The sequence below is a fragment of the Pristiophorus japonicus genome, chromosome 15 (genome assembly GCF_044704955.1).
Source record: "Pristiophorus japonicus isolate sPriJap1 chromosome 15, sPriJap1.hap1, whole genome shotgun sequence".
Taxonomy (NCBI): Eukaryota; Metazoa; Chordata; class Chondrichthyes; family Pristiophoridae; genus Pristiophorus; species Pristiophorus japonicus.
Window position 1 is genome coordinate 50890506 of NC_091991.1, and position 21714 is coordinate 50912219.

At 45.6% G+C, this 21714-nt stretch overlaps 1 protein-coding gene across 1 annotated transcript in view; it reads left to right on the forward strand.

Moving 5' to 3' along the window:
* ada2a (adenosine deaminase 2a) overlaps positions 1–21714 on the forward strand; it is a 99102-nt gene that overhangs the window by 52662 nt on the left and 24726 nt on the right. The window contains exons 4-5 of the mRNA XM_070900424.1: positions 11332–11459; positions 18704–18794. Coding sequence (XP_070756525.1) covers positions 11332–11459; positions 18704–18794 — 219 coding nt within the window. The remainder of the gene's footprint in view (positions 1–11331; positions 11460–18703; positions 18795–21714) is intronic.

The following is a 21714-nucleotide window of genomic DNA, read 5'->3' on the forward strand; positions in this document are numbered from 1 at the left end:
GTATCCGCAATAAGGTGGATGAATTAACTGTGCAAATAGATGTTAACAAATATGATGTGATTGGGATTACGGAGACGTGGCTCCAGGATGAGCAGGGCTGGGAACTCAACATCCAGGGGTATTCAACATTCAGGAAGGATAGAATAAAAGGAAAAGGAGGTGGGGTGGCATTGCTGGTTAAGGAGGAGATTAAGGCAATAGTTAGGAAGGACATTAGCTTGGATGATGTGGAATCTATATGGGTAGAGCTGCAGAACACCAAAGGGCAAAAAACGTTAGTGGGAGTTGTGTACAGACCTCCAAACAGTAGTAGTGATGTTGGGGAGGGCATCAAACAGGAAATTAGGGGTGCGTGCAATAAAGGTGCAGCAGTTATAATGGGTGACTTTAATATGCACATAGATTGGGCTAACCAAACTGGAAGCAATACCGTGGAGGAGGATTTTCTGGAGTGCATAAGGGATGGTTTTTTAGACCAATATGTCGAGGAACCAACTAGGGGGGAGGCCATCTTAGACTGGGTGTTATGTAATGAGAAAGGATTAATTAGCAATCTCGTTGTGCGAGGCCCCTTGGGGAAGAGTGACCATAATATGGTGGAATTCTGCATTAGGATGGAGAATGAAACAGTTAATTCAGAGACCATGGTCCAGAACTTAAAGAAGGCTAACTTTGAAGGTATGAGGCGTGAATTGGCTGAGATGGATTGGCGAATGATACTTAAGGGGTTGACTGTGGATGGGCAATGGCAGACATTTAGAGACCGCATGGATGAACTACAACAATTGTACATTCCTGTCTGGCATAGAAATAAAAAAGGGAAGGAGGCTCAACCGTGGCTATCAAGGGAAATCAGGGATAGTATTAAAGCCAAGGAAGTGGCATACAAATTGGCCAGCAATAGCAGCGAACCTGGGGACTGGGAGAAATTTAGAACTCAGCAGAGGAGGACAAAGGGTTTGATTAGGGCAGGGAAAATGGAGTATGAGAAGAAGCTTGCAGGGAACATTAAGACGGATTGCAAAAGTTTCTATAGATATGTAAAGAGAAAAAGGTTAGTAAAGACAAACGTAGGTCCCCTGCAGTCAGAATCAGGGGAAGTCATAACGGGGAACAAAGAAATGGCGGACCAATTGAACAAGTACTTTGGTTCGGTATTCACGAAGGAGGACACGAACAACCTTCCGGTTATAAAAGGGGTCGGGGGGTCTAGTAAGGAGGAGGAACTGAGGGAAATCCTTATTAGCCGGGAAATTGTGTTGGGGAAATTGATGGGATTGAAGGCCGATAAATCCCCAGGGCCTGATGGACTGCATCCCAGAGTACTTAAGGAGGTGGCCTTGGAAATAGTGGATGCGTTGACAGTCATTTTCCAACATTCCATTGACTCTGGATCAGTTCCTATGGAGTGGAGGGTAGCCAATGTAACCCCACTTTTTAAAAAAGGAGGGAGAGAGAAAACAGGGAATTATAGACCGGTCAGCCTGACATCGGTAGTGGGTAAAATGATGGAATCAATTATTAAGGATGTCATAGCAGTGCATTTGGAAAGAGGTGACATGATAGGTCCAAGTCAGCATGGATTTGTGAAAGGGAAATCATGCTTGACAAATCTTCTGGAATTTTTTGAGGATGTTTCCAGTAGAGTGGATAAGGGAGAACCAGTTGATGTGGTATATTTGGACTTTCAGAAGGCGTTCGACAAGGTCCCACACAAGAGATTGATGTGCAAAGTTAGAGCACATGGGATTGGGGGTAGTGTACTGACATGGATTGAGAACTGGTTGTCAGACAGGAAGCAAAGAGTAGGAGTAAATGGGTACTTTTCAGAATGGCAGGCAGTGACTAGTGGGGTACCGCAAGGTTCTGTGCTGGGGCCCCAGCTGTTTACACTGTACATTAATGATTTAGATGAGGGGATTAAATGTAGTATCTCCAAATTTGCGGATGACACTAAGTTGGGTGGCACTGTGAGCTGCGAGGAGGATGCTGTGAGGCTGCAGAGCGACTTGGATAGGTTAGGTGAGTGGGCAAATGCATGGCAGATGAAGTATAATGTGGATAAATGTGAGGTTATCCACTTTGGTGGTAAAAACAGAGAGACAGACTATTATCTGAATGGTGACAGATTAGGAAAAGGGGAGGTGCAAAGAGACCTGGGTGTCATGGTACATCAGTCATTGAAGGTTGGCATGCAGGTGCAGCAGGCGGTTAAGAAAGCAAATGGCATGTTGGCCTTCATAGCAAGGGGATTTGAGTACAGGGGCAGGGAGGTGTTGCTACAGTTGTACAGGGCATTGGTGAGGCCACACCTGGAGTATTGTGTACAGTTTTGGTGTCCTAACCTGAGGAAGGACATTCTTGCTATTGAGGGAGTGCAGCGAAGGTTCACCAGACTGATTCCCGGGATGGCGGGACTGACCTATCAAGAAAGACTGGATCAACTGGGCTTGTATTCACTGGAGTTCAGAAGAATGAGAGGGGACCTCATAGAAACATATAAAATTCTGACGGGGTTAGACAGGTTAGATGCAGGAAGAATATTCCCAATGTTGGGGAATTCCAGAACCAGGGGTCACAGTCTAAGGATAAGGGGTAAGCCATTTAGGACCGAGATGCGGAGGAACTTCTTCACCCAGGGAGTGGTGAACCTGTGGAATTCTCTACCACAGAAAGTTGTTGAGGCCAATTCACTAAATATATTCAAAAAGGAGTTAGATGAGGTCCTTACTACTAGGGGGATCAAGGGGTATGGCGAGAAAGCAGGAATGGGGTACTGAAGTTGAATGTTCAGCCATGAACTCATTGAATGGCGGTGCAGGCTAGAAGGGCCGAATGGCCTACTCCTGCACCTATTTTCTATGTTTCTATGTTTACAGTCGGCACGCAAGTGCAGTAACTCCAGGCGCCGAACTGTGTGGGAGGGGCCCGAAGCACGCAGCCCCTAGCCCTGGCTAAATGGCCTCGCTGGGGCTGCGTTAATGAGGCTCCTCCCACGGCCAGCTCCTGCTCCCCCCCCCCGCCCCGAGACCCGACACCCGCTCCACCACCCCCCCGCCCCGACCCGACACCCGCTCCCGCCCCGACCCGAGACCCGACACCCGCTTCCCCCCCGCCCCAACCCGACCCGACACCCGCTCCACCACCCCCCCCCCCCGCCCCGACCCGAGACCCGAGACCTGCTCCCCCCCGCCCCGACCCGAGGCCCGCTCCCCCGCCCCGACCCGAGACCCGCTCCCCCCCCCCCGACCCGACCCGACCCGACCCGAGACCCGCTCCCGACCCGACCCGAGGCCCACTCCCCCGCCCCGACCCGAGGCCTGCTCCCCCCCCCCCGCCCCGACCCGAGACCCGCTCCCCCCCCGACCCGACCCGACCCGACCGGAGACCCGCTCCCCCCCCCCCCGACTCGACCCGCCCCGACCCGACCCGACACCCGCTCCTGTTCCCCGACCCCCCCCTCTCTCTTCCCCCCCCCTCTCTCTTCCCCTCCCTCTTCCCCCCCCCCCTCTTCCCCCCCCTCTCTCTTCCACCCCTCTCTCTCTCCCCCCCCCTCTCTTCTCCCCCCCACCCTCTCTCTTCTCCCTCTCTCTCTCTGTCTCCCTCTCCCCCTCCCGCTCAGCGGCACAAACGGCTGCAGAATTCTCCCTGGCTGAAGCACTTTCACACAGGTAGGAAGATGGTTTATTTAATCTTTTCTTGGCTTATAAATGTTTATTCAGGTTGGATTTATTTGTATAATATTTGTAGAAGTATAAATAAGGATTTATTGTCGAATGAAACACAATAAGTTAGTATGAGGTACAGCACCAAGTTCCCTTCCCCCCCCCCCCCACCACGTTCTGGACGCCTAATTTGTAACCTGCGCCTGATTTTTTAATGTGTAAAACAGGCTTTTTCAGTTCTACAAAAATCTTCACTGGCTCCATTCTACTTTAGTTTGGAGTACATTTTCACTGTGGAAACTTTCAAATCAGGTGTCAGTGGCCGGACACGCCCCCTTTTGAAGAAAAAATTCTGTTCTAAACTAGAACTGTTCTACCTGACTAGAACTGCAGAAAAATAAATGTGGAGAATTGCGATTTCTAAAATAGTCCGTTCTCCACCAGTTGCTCCTAAAAATCAGGCGCGAATCATGTGGAAACTTGGGCCCATTATCTTACATGTTTCGATAAGATCACCCCTCATTCTTCTGAACTCCAATGTGTATAGGTCCAACCTACTCAACCTATCCTCATAAGTCAACCCCCTCATCTCCAGAATCAACCGAGTGAACCTTCTCTGAACAGCCTCCAATGCAAGTATATTCTTTCTTAAATACGGAGACCAAAACAGTATGCAGTGCTCCAGATTGGCCTCACCAAACCTGTACAGTTGTAGCAGGACTTCTCTGCTTTTATACTCTATCCCCCTTGCAATAAAGGCCAACATTCCATTTGCATTCCTGATTACTTGCTGTACCTCATACTAACTTATTGTGTTTCATGCACAAGGACCCCCAGGTCTCTCTGTACTGCAGCACTTTGCAATTTTTCTCCACTTAAATTATAATTTGCTTTTCTATTATTTCTTCCAAAGTGGATAACCTCACATTTTTCCACATTATACTCCATCTGCCAAATTTTTGCCCACTCATTAGCCTGTCTATATCCCTTTGCAGTTTGTTTGTGTCCTCCTCACTGTTTGCTTTTGCACCCATCTTTGTATCATCAGCAAACTTGGCTACATTACACTCGGTCCCTTCATCCAAGTCATTAATATAGATTGTAAATAGTTGAGGGCCCAGCACCGATCCCTGCGGCACTCCACCAGTCACTGTTTGCCAACCGGAAAATGACTCATTTATCCCGACTCCTTGTTTTCTGTTAGTTAGCCAATCCTCTATCCATGCTAATATATTACCCCCAATCCCGTGAGCTTTTATCTTGTGCTGTAAGCTCTTATGTGGCACCTTATCTTATCGAATGCCGAAAGACAAGCTGCACAGAGTTGTACATCTGCTGCAGGATGGCCTGGGGACAACGTCCGGAACAGAGAGCTCCTTCTGTAGAAGTGAAGGTTATTACAGCATGAAGCTTTCATGCTACCTGATCCTTTCAAACCACCCAGGGGAGATCTGCTACATCGGGCTGTCTGCAGTGCACTCACGCATCAAGCAAGTGACAAAAGATATATTTGCAAGAGGCAACATTGTCATCATTTCCCCTGTGGAAAGGAGGCATCAGTTGGACAGGAATCAGAGCTTTCAGTGGGTAGCAGCACTCCTTTGAGGGCAAGGCATTATAGGTGACACCTGTGTGAGCATCAAGTTCCTCAAAGCAATCTCATTGCCTACATGAACAAATGGGTTCTTGTGGTACGCGACTAAGAAATATAATTATGCACATCTGTGACTATTTTCCAGGAAGCACCCATGATGTGGCAAACTACAGTGCCTATATTGTTAGAAAAATAAATATCAGAGGGGATGGCCATTAGCAGATCAGGGCTGACCTCTTCATCCTTGGCTGCTTCACCTAATGAGGAAAGCAAAGGAAAGCAAGCCTTGGGTTGGAAGTTTGAGCATCTGGTTACCTTTCCATATCCGCTGGCAAAAATAGTATGTTGGCCAGCTTTGATACAATGAAAAAAAAGAAAAGAAAGACATGCATTTAATTAGTATCTTTTATGACTTCAGGATATCCCAAAGCACTTTACAACCAATGAAGAACTTTTGAAGTGTAGTCACTGTTGAAATGTAGGAAACACGGCAGCCAATTTGCGAACAGCAAGCTCACACAAATAGCAATGTGATAATGACCAGATAGAAAGAGGGTATGTATTAAAAATATGGATTTACCATAGATAACTCATTTCATTCAGTGGTGTCATTTGTTTCTGTAATTAGTCTGAGGGTCTTTTGTAAGAATCATCTCACACTGCATATTATCTTCTTCTTAGGCAGTCCCCCAGAGACAAGGATGACTTGCTTCCACACTAAAATGAGTTCTAAGGTGACTGATGAAACCAATGTGGGATCTACAGCCTCTGTCACAGGTGGGGCAGATGGTCGTTGGAAGGGTGGGTGGGCTGGGTGCTTGATTTGTTATACGCTCCTTCCGCTGTTTGTACTTGGCTTCTGTGTGCTCCCGGCGAAGAGACTCAAAGTGTTCGGCGCCTTCTTGGATGCTTCTCTTCCACTTTGAGCGGTCTTGGGCCAGGGATTCCCAAGAGTCGGTGGGGATGTTACATTTTTTCAGGGTGTCCTTGAAACGTTTTCTCTGCCCTCCTGGGACTTGCCTGCCGTGACGTAACTCGGAGTAGAGTGCTTGTTTCGGGACTTGTCCATCGGAGCTGATCGAGATTGGTCAATGCTTCGATGATGGGGATCTTGGCCTGAGAGAGAATGCTGACTTTGGTGCGCCTATCCTGCCAATGAATTTGCAGGATATTGCGGAGGCAGAAATTGGTGGTACTTCTCCAGTGCTTTGAGGTGCCTACTGTACATGGTCCATGTCTCTGAAGCATATAGGAGGGCGGGTATCACTACTGCTCTGTAGACCATGAGCTTGGTGCTGTGTTTGAAATCTTGGTCTTTGAATACTCTTTTCCTCAGGGTTGTAACAATAATACTTCTTCAATCCTTCTGAAGGTGGGCTGAGTTAGCCTTTGGTGAGGTGATACAAATCATTAAGCTGCTTTATTTCCCAGTGAGTGAACATACAGATCAGTTATGATTGGATTCCATTAGTTCAATCAGTACAACTTACCTTAAAGAACACACCACACTTCCCCAAATAAGTGGATAACTTTACTTCATTTAAACAAGATATTTTTCAACTGTTCCTTCAACATTTCTGACTTTCCGAGCTTGGTGAGCTTTTGCAGCTCTTTGTTTTAAAACCCTGACATCACCCAAAGCATTTTTGTTTGAAAAAGCTTCTCTATTTATCTCTCTCTGTACAGACAGAGATCAAAAGACTTCACAGCACGATGGGTGTGAGGTGTTCTTCAATTACTTAGACAAGCAAATTAATAGTTTATTGTTTAGTTTTTGGAGAAAACAACTTCTATTTAAAATAGTAATCTTTCTGTGGAAAAATGATCAGAAAATCCTGAAATGTGATGCTGTGCAAAAGGTTGTATATAATACTTTAAATAGTGTATCTCAGAGAATGCAGGAATCCCTAATTTAGATCTGTGTCATACTTGCTGGGCCTCAGGGATTGTGTACAAAAGTGTACACCTTCCTCTTGATCATTCGTGCCAGGTACAAGTGCCCCGGTTGTTGGCAACCTCTTCTCCATCCAACTTGCACTTCTGGTTTCACTGGAGGGTAGCTTTCAGTCCCAAATGGGGCCACTGTCATACTTCAAGAAGTGCAACGAAGAAGAGTGACCACCTTTGGTGCACCACCTGCAGCAGGACATCAACTTGTCAGCATCAAAGAGATCAGTGATGCCCACATATCTCTGCCAGTGCCATTGTGAACATTTATCTGCGACCGTCACAACTTCCCTTTTATTGGTGATCCGCAATCTACTGAGGATTGCTACCTCGCCAGATTTCTTGTTCTCCTGCCAAAGATGCAGCAGGCAAATCTCTCTAGGGAAGCTTTTTACATACCAGTTCTCTATTCAAATGAGAGGGAGGACTCCTAGAAACATAGAAACATAGAAAATAGGTGCAGGAGCAGGCCATTCAGCCCTTCTAGCCTGCACCGCCATTCAATGAGTTCATGGCTGAACATGAAACTTCAGTACCCCCTTCCTGCTTTCTCGCCATAACCCTTGATCCCCCTAGTAGTAAGGACTTCATCTAACTCCCTTTTGAATATATTTAGTGAATTGGCCTCAACTACTTTCTGTGGTAGAGAATTCCACAGGTTCACCACTCTCTGGGTGAAGAAGTTTCTCCTCATCTCGGTCCTAAATGGCTTACCCCTTATCCTCAGACTGTGACCCCTGGTTCTGGACTTCCCCAACATTGGGAACATTCTTTCTGCATCTAACCTGTCTAAACCCGTCAGAATTTTAAACGTTTCTATGAGGTCCCCTCTCATTCTTCTGAACTCCAGTGAATACAAGCCCAATTGATCCAATCTTTCTTGATAGGTCAGTCCCGCCATCCCGGGAATCAGTCTGGTGAACCTTCGCTGCACTCCCTCAATAGCAAGAATGTCCTTCCTCAAGTTAGGAGACCAAAACTGTACACAATACTCCAGGTGTGGCCTCACCAAGGCCCTGTACAACTGTAGCAACACCTCCCTGCCCCTGTATTCAAATCCCCTCGCTATGAAGGCCAACATGCCATTTGCTTTCTTAACCGCCTGCTGTACCTGCATGCCAACCTTCAATGACTGATGTACCATGACACCCAGGTCTCGTTGCACCTTCCCTTTTCCTAATCTGTCACCATTCAGATAATAGTCTGTCTCTCTGTTTTTACCACCAAAGTGGATAACCTCACATTTATCCACATTATACTTCATCTGCCATGCATTTGCCCACTCACCTAACCTATCCAAGTCACTCTGCAGCCTAATAGCATCCTCCTCGCAGCTCACACTGCCACCCAACTTAGTATCATCCGCAAATTTGGAGATACTGCATTTAATCCCCTCGTCTAAATCATTAATGTACAATGTAAACAGCTGGGGCCCCAGCACAGAACCTTGCGGCACTCCACTAGTCACTGCCTGCCATTCTGAAAAGTACCCGTTTACTCCTACTCTTTGCTTCCTGTCTGACAACCAGTTCTCAATCCACGTCAGCACACTACCCCCAATCCCATGTGCTTTAACTTTGCACATTAATCTCTTGTGTGGGACCTTGTCGAAAGCCTTCTGAAAGTCCAAATATACCACATCAACTGGTTCTCCTTTGTCCACTTTACTGGAAACATCCTCAAAAAATTCCAGAAGATTTGTCAAGCATGATTTCCCTTTCACAAATCCATGCTGACTTGGACCTATCATGTCACCATTTTCCAGATGCACTGCTATGACATCCTTAATAATTGATTCCATCATTTTACCCACTACTGAGGTCAGGCTGACCGGTCTATAATTCCCTGTTTTCTCTCTCCCTCCTTTTTTAAAAAGTGGGGTTACATTGGCTACCCTCCACTCCATAGGAACTGATCCAGAGTCAATGGAATGTTGGAAAATGACTGTCAATGCATCCGCTATTTCCAAGGCCACCTCCTTAAGTACTCTAGGATGCAGGCCATCAGGCCCTGGGGATTTATCTGCCTTCAATCCCATCAATTTCCCCAACACAATTTCCCGACTAATAAAGATTTCCCTCAGTTCCTCTTCCTTACTAGACCCTCTGACCCCTTTTATATCCGGAAGGTTGTTTGTATCCTCCTTAGTGAATACCGAACCAAAGTACTTGTTCAATTGATCCGCCATTTCTTTGTTCCCCGTTATGACTTCCCCTGATTCTGACTGCAGGGGACCTACGTTTGTCTTCACCAACCTTTTTCTCTTTACATACCTATAGAAACTTTTGCAATCCGCCTTAATGTTCCCTGCAAGCTTCTTCTCGTACTCCATTTTCCCTGTCCTAATCAAACCCTTTGTCCTCCTCTGCTGAGTTCTAAATTTCTCCCAGTCCCCAGGTTCGCTGCTATTTCTGGCCAATTTGTATGCCACTTCCTTGGCTTTAATACTATCCCTGATTTCCCTAGATAGCCACGGTTGAGCCACCTTCCCCTTTTTATTTTTACGCCAGACAGGAATGTACAATTGTTGTACTTCATCCATGCGGTCTCTAAATGTCTGCCATTGCCCATTCACAGTCAACCCCCTAAGTATCATTCGCCAATCTATCCTAGCCAATTCACGCCTCATACCTTCAAAGTTACCCTTCTTTAAGTTCTGGACCATGGTCTCTGAAATTACTGTTTCATTCTCCATCCTAATGCAGAATTCCACCATATTATGGTCACTCTTCCCCAAAACCTATCAAAAACCATGTCATGGGCTGCCTGTGTCGGTGAGTTCAAATCCCATTTTTGAGTTTCTTGAAAATCTGATTTATACATGTCAAAATAATTTTTAAAAATAACTTTTGCATCCTTTTATGGGTTAATGGTTTTCTCCTTCTCTCCCGCAGTTAGTGAAGATAATGCTGGGGCATTACTGTCACACAAGTCAATCCTCCTACACCTTGCACCTTGTGTGAGCTCAGGAGGTGGATGTTGTCAGGCTGTTTGTTTATAGGCGGTGGGGGGATATCACAGATGAGCTAGTTTTCCTCTCCCTAAACCAGCAATAGACAGATAATGGAACCTGTGACCTTCTGGGTTATAAGGCTTAGTTACACACTGGATTTACCAATTGAGCCATTGGGAAGCAAATAAAATGTAACATTAGACTATTTTACTAAAATATTTTTAATATCTCACACAATGTGAAGCCATCAGGGTTTAGAATGATGAAAAAGATAACAATAAATGATTGGAATGACCTGCTATAATGTGAACCTTCTTCACAATTATCATCAATTACCGTGTTGGCTGTGTTATTCTGAAAATAATTGGCACTAATAAAACTATTTTTTCCTAATGATGACATTATGAAAAATACCAGTGATTATTACGTATGTATCGAAAAGATTAGGGTAATTATATTAATTATGGGCTCGCTTTAACCTTCAGTGGTTATCTTAAATGGATGTCTCTTGTTAAGGTACTGTTGGCATGTAAGGTTCAATTTTATGAAATTGTGCTCCAGGCAGAGAGTCTTGGCTGCCTGGAGCGCACATGGGGAAGTTGGTTATAAAACTCCCTTGATTTTCTGTCCATTAAATGAGTGGAAAATCATGGGTAACAAGTGCCTGAATTCCCGATATGCATGCTTACAGGCTTTGCTTTGACTATTAGTATTCCTGAGCTTGGCACTCTTCCTCACTCTGGAGAACTTTTTTGACATTTGTTCTCATGAGCGATGCATAGAGAGAACATTCATATGATTGGCTACTTCCTGCCACATTTACAGCACCTTGTCTCTATTTTTTCAAGAGCTACTGTACTCTCAAGTCCCTCCTTCCCCAGTGCAGCAATGCTTCCTGCAGGTGGAAAAAATGTGCAGAGTAGTTTTAACTGAGCCGGCACCAGTGGAGTATGTCATTCCAATCAGCCTTTATGGCATAATTTAAAAGGAAATTGGTTAAGTATTTAAGAAGAAAGAATTTAAAAGGTTACCTGGGAAGGGCAGGTCGAGAGACAATTGCAGTTGAGAATTAACACTTACAAAGGCACAACTGCAGATTCTATGATTCCTTTGCAAGGTCATCTGATGGTAATTTTAATGAATTAATATCTGGCACTGTGCATCTGTTTTAGGTGTATGAACTCAATGGAGTTTTTCATGACAAGGAATGGTCCATTATGGCTTACCAGGAGGTTGCCAGACAATTCAGCCGTGATAATCCTGATTTCATGGGAGCCAAAGTCATCTTTTCCGTACAGAGGTAGGATATGATCATTTAGTACTTTTGTCTGTCTGATGTTACAAAATAATCCTACTTTAACCTGACTAGCATTTCTGCTACACATCACTGGATCACAGTTAAGCTTTACCAGAACTCAGTGTGAGCCCACTTAAAGAAGGAGACACTGGAAGCAATCAGGCATTGAAACTCTGGAAATATTTCCTGCCGGGGTCAGTGGAAACAACTGTGATATCCCCCTGCCATCCTGACTAAGATCAGCTATCTCAGCACAGGCCATTCTGTTGGGTAAATAAACATGACAACCATTTTGCACATGCCAAGATCCCACAAACAACAATGAGATGAATGACCAATTCATTTGCTTTTGGTGGTATTGATTGAGGGAACAATGTTGGTCAGAACACCTCCCTGTTATTCTTCGACTCCAGTTTTTACAAGCAGACAGTAGGCACAGTTATACATCTCATTCCAAGGATGGCACTTACAATAATTGAGCACTCCTTCACTAGAGTATCAACTTATTTTATGAACTCAAATTCCTGGACAGTAACTTGGACCCACAGCCTTCTGCCCCAAAGACGAGATTACTACAAACTGAGCCAAGCTCATACTGTTTCCCAGGACGGCATGGAATGCTCTGTTATTCTCAAGTGACTTGGTAAACTTTAGAGAGGGTGATCTTCTTTGCATGTTTTGACATTGCATGCTATATGCTTCAAAATAAGGGGCTCGATTTTCCCCATTCATTTACGCTGTTTTCTTGGCACGTGCTGTTTTTTTTGGTGTATTTATTTTTTTCAAAGTTTCTCCCTGCGATCTGCACCAGCGTAACTGACTTAGTTACAATTTTTCTAGGCCAGTTTTCTTTTTACGTCATCGGGGGCGTTCCCTCATGTCTGCGCCGGTTTTTTCAATTGTTCGCAGTTTGGTCAACATTTTTTTCTCTTAGGTCGGCATATCTGGCCACTTCTGAAAAACCTTCTGGTGAGTTAAGAAAACCAGTGCACATTCACAAATCTGCACTGAAAGATGATCGGCAGGCTTGGAGCCCGGGGAGGGGAGGGAGAGAGAGAAGTCACAAGACTCCAATTAGTAAAGGGGGGCGGGGGGGAGAGAGGAGAAGTCACAAGACCTTTGGGTGTGGTCCATCCATACAGACCTGGAGAGATACAACTGCGAACGTGTGTTGCCTGCTTTCCTGAAGTTTTGAGGGGGCAATACTGACAATACCATACTTTGTGCGAGCCTTCTGCATCATGGTGCTATGTAGGAGACAATTGATTCGACTTCATCGCATCAGAAACATCAGAGCCCGTAGGGTGATGGGCAGGACGCCTTTACGCACCTCGGGTATATCGAGGCAGACGTTCGTACCTCAACCTGAGTGATGCAAACTGTGTCAGAAGGCTGCGTTTCCTCAAAGAAGTTGTAAGTGAGATCTGTGAGTTGGTCAAAGCAGACCTGCAACCTAGAAGCATCAGGAGGACTGTTTTGTCAGTTGAAGTGAAGGTTACCGCTGCACTTTCATTCTATGCCTCGGGATCATTTCAAACTACAATTGGGGATGTGTGCGCCATCTCTCAACATGCAACACATGTCTCCATTCGCCAGGTTATGGCTGCACTGTACGCGCATAGGAATGACTTCATAAAGTTCCCCATGACTGCTCAAATAATCCATGACAGGGCTGTGGGCTTTTCCAGGATTGCTGGCTTCCCAAAGGTACAGGGCTGCATTGATTGTACCCACATCGCCTTTCAAACACCTTTGGAGGATTCAGAGATGTACAGGAACAGAAAAGGCTTCCACTCCATTAATGTGCAGCTCGTGTATGCCGATATGCATCATATCATGTCAGTCAATTCAAGATACCCTGGCAGCACCCATGATGCATTCATCCTATGTGACAGCATTATATCTGCCATGTTTCAGCAGCAGCAGCCAGAAGGACACAGCTGGCTACTGGGAGACAAAGGGTACGGCCTCGCCACCTGGCTCATGACGCCCCTATGTGTAACCTGGACGGAAGCTGACCGTCAATACAACATGTCACACATTGCGACGCGCAGCATCATAGAGAGGAGCATTGGCATATTGAAACAGCATTTACGATGCCTGGACCATTCCGGAGGCTACTTGCTGTACTCCCCTGAGATTGTCGGTCAGTTCACTGTTGTGTGCTGCATGCTGCATAACTTAGCCATTATGAGGCAGCAGCACCTGGTCGTGGAAGACCCACCTGCGGTGAGAATGGCTGATGATAATGATGTGGAAGATGCAGGTGACGAGCAGGAGGAGGAGGAGGAGGATGATGAGGATGATGAGGATGAGGAAGCCATGCAAGTGCCTGAGGCCGGAGCACGACGGCGGAGGAGGGTGGGCCATTGTGCTCCTTTAACGATTGCTCGAGCCTTGCGCCAGCAGCTCATCCGTGAATGCTTTACTGATGCCTGAGGGCTCAGCGACAACTATTGCACATGGACCATGTTTACTGTTTGGAGCTGTTCTGTAATGTTGTGTTGTGTTAATGGAACATGATTCAGTTTTAATGTAAAATATATTTTATTCAAAAGTTTACAATAACTTAACTTTAATAAAATTATTCTTGTATCAAACTTTACTTTAAGATCACTTAAAAACTTTAAGATCACTTATAAACATAAATTTACATATTAAAAACTTTTAATTTGAGAACAGTTACAACAGTAACAATAATAATAACAACAACAACAACAGCAGCAAAGAAAGGCTGCACCCATCTCTCCTCCCCTTTATTCTAAGACCGCCCGCTGCGCTCGGTCTTGGACAGTCCACCACCCCTGCCCGCAGGCGGTGGCACAGTGTTTCTGGGCTTGATACCAAGCTTATACTCTCTAAAATCTCGGGTACTTAGGACCACTGAGGGGGGTGGGGGGAAGGCATCAAGTGGCAAGTTGGAGGGCCCAGGCGGCAAGTTGGAGGGTCCGGCTTTGGGGTCTTCAGAGGCTGGTGTGGGGATTGGAGTGGGAGTGACAGTTGATTCTGTCAATGAGCGCGGGGTCTGGGCGTGTTCCCTTATTGCAGCAGCTAACTCCAACATGCCGTCCCTCATGTGTCCTGACGGTGTCCCAACGACCTGCAACATTCCCTCCCTCATGGTCAGTGACGTGGTTTGCACTACCTCTGACATTCCCTCCCTCATGGCCACTATTCCCTCACCGATGGTCCCGGATATCATTCCCATTTCTCGTGTCATTGCTGTTACTTCTCCCGACAGTCCCGCTACCTCATCACTCACCCCACTGATGGCATCCAGGAGTGATCGGGTAAGGTCAATGCTCTCCACACTCAATGACATCATCTATTAGATCCTGCACCTCAGGAGAGCATGGTCGAGCTCTCCTTCCCCTCCCCCCCATGGGTGTGGCTCGCACCCCAACACTGGGACCCGCAGCCTGGGACGGTGGGGCCCTGGGTATGCCTCGCTGCACCACACCACTGGGACCCGCAACCTCGGAAGGTGTGAAACCATGGAATGTCCCACCAACACTCAAACCACTAGTCACGGAAGGGGCTGTCACTTCCATGAGCGGCACCTCCTCCAAAGTCAGTACAACAGTGGGAGCTTCATCCAGCTCCATCCCCTCCCCCTCACCCCCATGTTCTTGGTCTGGAGGGTTGGATTGGAAGAAGTTCTCCTCTTCAGGCTCGTCCTCGTCTGAATAATCTTCTGCATTGTCAGGGTTGGCCTCAAGTTCTGCAAAAGATAACAGAACACAGACAAATGGTTAGCAGCAGAGGAGGGGGCAGGGTGGGAGGCATGAGTTGGCGCACACATCGCAAGCCAGGCAGCAGGCTGATTTGAAGGGCCACGATGAATTTGCAGAACTTGCCCTCTCCCTGAAGTGTGGGCCCAGCTTGTGCAGTGATGATTGCTTTTCTCCAGGCAGAACCCATCAAAGCAGTGACCCTCTCTTCCAAGGGTGTCAGTGGGTGCAGATTTGCTGGGCCTCCTCCTGTTCAAGTTCTTTCCCTTTTATGTGCCACCTTCCTCTTCAAAGATGAAAATGCAACTTTTTAGAGAGGGTGTCTTTCTGCTGAGTGGGACATACAGCTGGTCGCATTTACAATTGCAATTCCATTGAATAAATGAAAATATTACTTACACTAACTACTTGACCAAGATCCTGCCACTTCTTTTTACACTGGCCTCCAGATCTCTTGGTGGTCATAATTGCGCAGTAATCTTCTGCAACCTGGTTCCAGTGTTTCTTCATTTCTTTGGGTGGAACTTTTGTGTGACCTCTGCCGGTGTCCAGTTCTTGCCATTTGTTCTCAATTACAGTAACTAGTGCCTCCACTTTTTCCTGTAAGAAATGCTTGGTCCTTGCACTGCGTTGCATCTTGTATTGCTCCAACTGCGATTTTCCCAATGCTCTCATTCAACACTCCTTCTCACACACACAACTGGCTCTTTAAAAATGGCCGATTGCCAAATCCAAGCTGTACAGAGCATGCACATCCATTGGAAGGTCGTCAAAAACGTAACTTTTTTTCCCGCGCATGCGTGGAAGGTGCGGCTTTATTTTTCAGTGCAGACAGCAGGCTCCACCGACCCCCCCCCCCCCCCCCCCCCCCTCCCGAGGCGACTGGACACGCTGCACGGTGCCAAATTCGAATTATACATCAGGGAAACTTTGACAAAATATTTCTGCCGCATTTCTGGCCTAGAAAAACGGGCGTAACTTTGGCAATACACCAGAAAACGGGCTTGGGGAAAATTGAGCCCAAGAACTGTAGTATTTGATGAGATAATTGGCCCGTGATGCCCTTGAACTATTTTTCTACATGTGAAGTGGAAATTGGTATGCACCAAGGGACTTGTAACATGCACAATTTAAATAAGAAGGTTCTATCTGATTTATAATTGTTCTAGATGTAGAGATCTGAAACACAAGATCAGAATTACACCTTATTAAAATCAAGGGATTTTAGCAAGTTGTATTTCTCATTGTTGCGGTAATTTAATTGCAATTATTACAGCTGAAGTAATTGTGCGAGTGACATCTCATCACATTTTTAGAATGTAATGGAAGGCACAGTATAAAGACTCTTTGGACAGTCGAAAATGCTAATGATGTCTGTTGCTCTTTTGAATGAACTCTATTGGCCATGTAAATTAGTGAGACATCTAACAGATTGACAAATTGTGGCACCAATTTAATAAATGCATTGGTTGGTAAAATATTGCTTTAGTTTGTAATGATTAGTACTTAACAACCCAGCCTTTTATGATATTGTGAGGAAGTGAAGATGAAGCGTGCATCTTCAGTGAATACTATAACACACACTATTTTGAACATTGTATCCTATAGGTTCAGTATTTAGGCCTGTGATGCATGCTGTTTCCATGGAACACATCCCAAGAGTTTAGTTGTGTGTTATTTCCCATAATCATTGCAAAAGTTTTGTGTATAAGTATATAAAAAATTGAATTATAATGCAGTGTTTGAATTGGATAGAGGCAGTATGACAAATTCTCTATTATAATAGTTTGGTCTTGTTTATTTTATATAGATATACTTTCTAGGTCTTCTTAGGACACTCACGATTGACTGGGTTAGAATTTAACTGAATAATCTGTTCTGAGGCCATCTTGTATTTGGCTGCCACCACCTCCCCCGCCCGCCCCCACCCCCCCCCCACTCAATTTAAACTTCAGCTTGAACCATAGAAGTTTACAGCACAGAAACAGACCACTCAGCTCATCATGCTTGTGTCAACACTTTGATAGAGCAATTCAAAATTAATTCCATTGTCCTCTTCTCTTCCCATAGCCCTGAATGTTCTTCTGGTTCAAATATTCTATGCAATTTTCCCTTAGAATATGCAGTGGTTTGCTCAAACACTCTCTGTGACAAACTAGTCCATGCTCCAACAGACCTGCGTGTAAAGAAGTTTCTCTTAACCTCTCTCCTCGCTCTTTGAGTGAGAATTTTGTATTGATGATCCCTCATTATTGATGCCCTAACCAGAGGAATTTAAAAACGTCTATTAAATCTCCTCTTCGCCATCTCTTCTCTGGTGAAAATACAGTCCCCACTGCTTATAGTGGGCGCGTTGGTCTTAACACGAGTAGCCCGCTATAAACGTTGGATGGTGTATCGTCTTTTAGAGATACTGAGAGAGAATGGGAATAGGAAAAGTCTGAGGCTGGGATTGAAACGACCGTCATTACAGATACAGCCACCTTTGCTGTCATGTCTCGGGTTAATAAAGTGATCATTGACACTAAGACCATCCGTGCTAATGGCCCGCTCAGTGTTTGAAGGAAAGTGCACATATGTGGGCATTGAGTGAGGCCAGAATGTTCAAAGGTGAGTCAATCCAGTGCCACTTTTGTGCATTTGTTGGCATCAAATTTGACATGCTTATCAATGATTAATTGGCCGTCATTCTCAAGCTGCTTTTATACAGCAGCCTGGCCTTTGGACTGCAACCTAACTGCACTCTTCTACCACATATATTGGTGGCAGTGTAGCTGGTGTTCCTGTAACTTGGCTACTTTGTGGGGCTCGTTATTTTGCATGTGCCTGGTTGTGACACTTTGACAAGTGTGCATGTACTGAGTTTAAAAAAAAAATTATTCAATCCTGGGATGTGGGCATCACTATCAATGCCAGCATTTATTGTACATCCCTAATTGCTGTTGAGAAGGTGGTGGTGAACCGCCTTCTTGAACCGCTGCAGTCCGTGAGATGAAGGTACTCCAACAGTGCTGATGCCATGACTTTGCAGGATATCATCACGACTAATGAGCATGCTGCTGCTGGGCCCAGGAGGACCTGCAGCAGTCAAAAAGACTCAGTTAAAAAGTGAACCTTCAGGCTGGTCATCTTTAAAAAGAAATCTAAGTGCTTATCTTCACCTTGCACAAGGCGTGCAGTTTGAGAGTCTACAACTTCTTGCATGGAGTCATGTTTGACATGGGGTGATCTAATGTGATAGGGGAAGCTAATTCAGAAAAGTGCTGGAGGACTGGACAGAACAGAAAAGTAATGAAAAGGAAATCCTGATGGACAGTGACAGTTAATAGAGAGAGTCAAGAAGGGGAGTGAGTGATATTATTTAGGATCATACTCAAGGATAAAGGCTGCAGAGGCCTGGTTCCAGTAAAGGTCATGATTCCATTTTGATGATTTAGTTTTCCTCTTTTAGTGCACTACATGTTATTTTGTCCTATTTGCATCTGTCGCTGACTTTTCTTGTGTATTTCTTTTTAGGAAAGTTAACAACTCCGAAATGAGAACTGCAATAAATAAGGCTATGGAACTTTACAAGAAATTCCCAGAGACTATGGCAGGGTTTGATATGGTGTGTTCACCTTGTTATTTCAACTATTCTGCTCTAAAAGCATTTTTTTTGAAAGAACACTTTCCTGCATTTATTCTTTGGAATTTGGGGTTATTTATTTACTATACAATCCTATTTTTAAGTACAAATGTGCATAAGTATAAAAAATATAATGCCAGTGTTATTTAGTATGTAAAACCACAGGAAGATATCAGGGACTAGTTAACTATTGAAGTTTACTTCCTATTATACATCCGATTATTATATAACACATAATAGATTAATGATGTTTTTAAAGTATTGCATTAAAAAAAAATTCAGAAACAACTTGCTCTTCTATTCACACCTCAGAGTGATTGACAGGATTAGGAAAACAGAATGAGGAGTGGGAAGAGGACAGACGCTTGACCATGAAAAGGGTTTGTAGGAGGCGTTTCAAAACAAGATAGAGAAGGAGGGATTTTGGGATAAATTCAAAAGGACAGAGGTGTGCCATCCAGAAGAATGGCCAGAGATGATGGAGCTGAGGGGTGGGTCTGATGAGCAATCCCGTGTGAGAGGAGTGGAGGATGTTGCGGGGTTAAATAGCTGGGGGAAACTCCCTGAAAGGATTTAAAAACATGGTCAATTTGCAAATTTTAAAAAGATTTTCTTTGAACTCTTTTACTGTTGGTGCTGGTGGTTGTTACCTATGGCCGTATGTTGTGAGCTCCTGCAGCAGAGATGATCAAGAGTCAGCACGTGGAGGTAGTTGTGCTGTTGGCATCTTGGAGAGTCAGGAACTGTTATTGAAACAAATGGAGAGATTGAACAAAAAGATCTTTGCACTTATTTTGATAATATCCATTCATACTCACATCCCTCCTTATTTCTGTAAACTCTACTAGCCCTTGAATTTCCCACAGATCTCTTTGTTCCTTTGACTTTGGCCTCTACTGCATCTCCCTCTCCTCATCCCAACATGGATGGTCATGCCACTTTGGTCTCAAGTTCTAGAATTCTCTCCCCATACCCCTCTGCCACTTCACCTCCCTCTCCTCTGTCAAGACCCTCTTTAAAACCCACTTTGGTCTCCCTCTTAATATCCTTTTCTTTGTCTCAATGCCTATTTTTTGATTATGCCTCTGTGAAGCGCCTTGGGAAGTTGTTTTTTACATCAAAGACGCTAAATAAATGCAAATTGTTGCTGTATATAGAGGTATATTCCATAATCGGCATTGTTCTCATATGAACAAATGGGTTCCAGTGCTAATGAACCCTTCCAAAGTGGATTTTTCAGCCGCTGTCTTAATTTGAGTGTTATCACCACTGAGAAATTCAGCATGCAGGTAAGGGTTTCTAAAGAGCCAGCTGCTCACTGATCTTTTTAAAGGCCAGGGTTTGCAGCAAGGCCCTGAGGGGGGAAGGAGGTTGGAAGGATGGCTGGTGTAAGAGGTGCAAGGAGAGCCAATAGGTTCATTGCTATGGAGCTGGAGACTGATGGACAGTGTGGTGAATACTGTTTGCTGATGTGGGGAGACCTGGCAGACAGGCAGTACATAATTCATGGAGGGAGATTGCAGGGGAGGTGTCAGGGACCTCCGTATATGTGAGAAGGGTGCTGGCCAGTCTGCAGTCGGCCCTTCCAGGTCGGCGATGGGTCGACGCCTCCTAGCTCTGGGGCGACAGAGATCCTACTCCTCCTGTGCCTCCTTCTCCTCCTCCTCCTCCTCCTCAGGTGGTACTGCTGGCTCGACCTCCAGCGGCTGTCCCCTCATGGTGGCCAGGTTGTGCAGCATGCAGCAGACCATGACAATGATGGAGACCCGTTGAGGAGAGTACTGCAAGTTGCCACCAGAGCAGTCCAGGCACCAGAACCTCTGCTGAAGGATGCCTATGCACTGTTCGATGATACACCTGGTGGCACAATGAGCATCATTGTATGCATGCTCTGGCACTGGACTGGGGTTCTGCAGTGGAGTGAGCAGCCAAGTGAACAGGGGATATCCCTTGTCCCCAAGCAGCCAACTGCAATCCTAATTTGGGCCGGTCAAGAGGGCGGGCTCACTGGTCTGGCGCAAAATGAACGAATCATGGCTGCTGCTTCCCTTGCCCGTTGCCTCTCTGCACGGTGCTGACGGCGACGCCTTCTCCTGCGTGCCACCCTGCTTCTCAGCAGGTGTACCAGGTGTCGCCCTCCCAACACTTCTCCCATCCTCAGCATGAACCCTGCCAAGCAGGACTCTGAGCCCACAGGCCTCCACTAAAGTGTCAGACCTGAAAACTGTACAAAAGTATGTGCATATCTCTGAGCAGCACTCAGCAGGTTGAATGGAGCCAAAACAATTAATAAACCTACATGAAAAGATAAATGCAGTGGATGATGTAATAGAAACATAGAAAATAGGTGCAGGAGTAGGCCATTTGGCCCTTCAAGCCTGCACCACCATTCAATAAGTTCATGGCTGATCATTCCCTCAGTACCCCTTACCTGCTTTCTCTCCATACCCCTTGATCCCCTTAGCCGTAAGGGCCATATCTAACTCCCTCTTGAATATATTCAATGAACTGGCATCAACAACTCTCTGCAGCAGGGAATTCCACAGGTTAAGAATTCAGAGTGAAGAAGTTTCTCCTCATTTCAGTTCTAAATGGCCTACCCCTTATCCTATGACTGTGTCCCCTGGTTCTGGACTTCCCCAACATCGGGAACAATCTACCTGTATCTAATCTGTCCCGTCCCGTCAGAATCTTGTATGTTTCTATGAGATCCCCTCTCATCCTTCTAAACTCCAATGTATAAAGGCCCAGTCGATCCAGTCTCTCCTCATATGTCTGTCCAGCCATCCCGGGAATCATTCTGGTGAACCTTCGCTGCACGCCCTCAATAGCAAGAACGTCCTTCCTCAGATTAGGAGACCAAAACTGAACACAATATTCCAGGTGAGGCCTCACCAAGGCC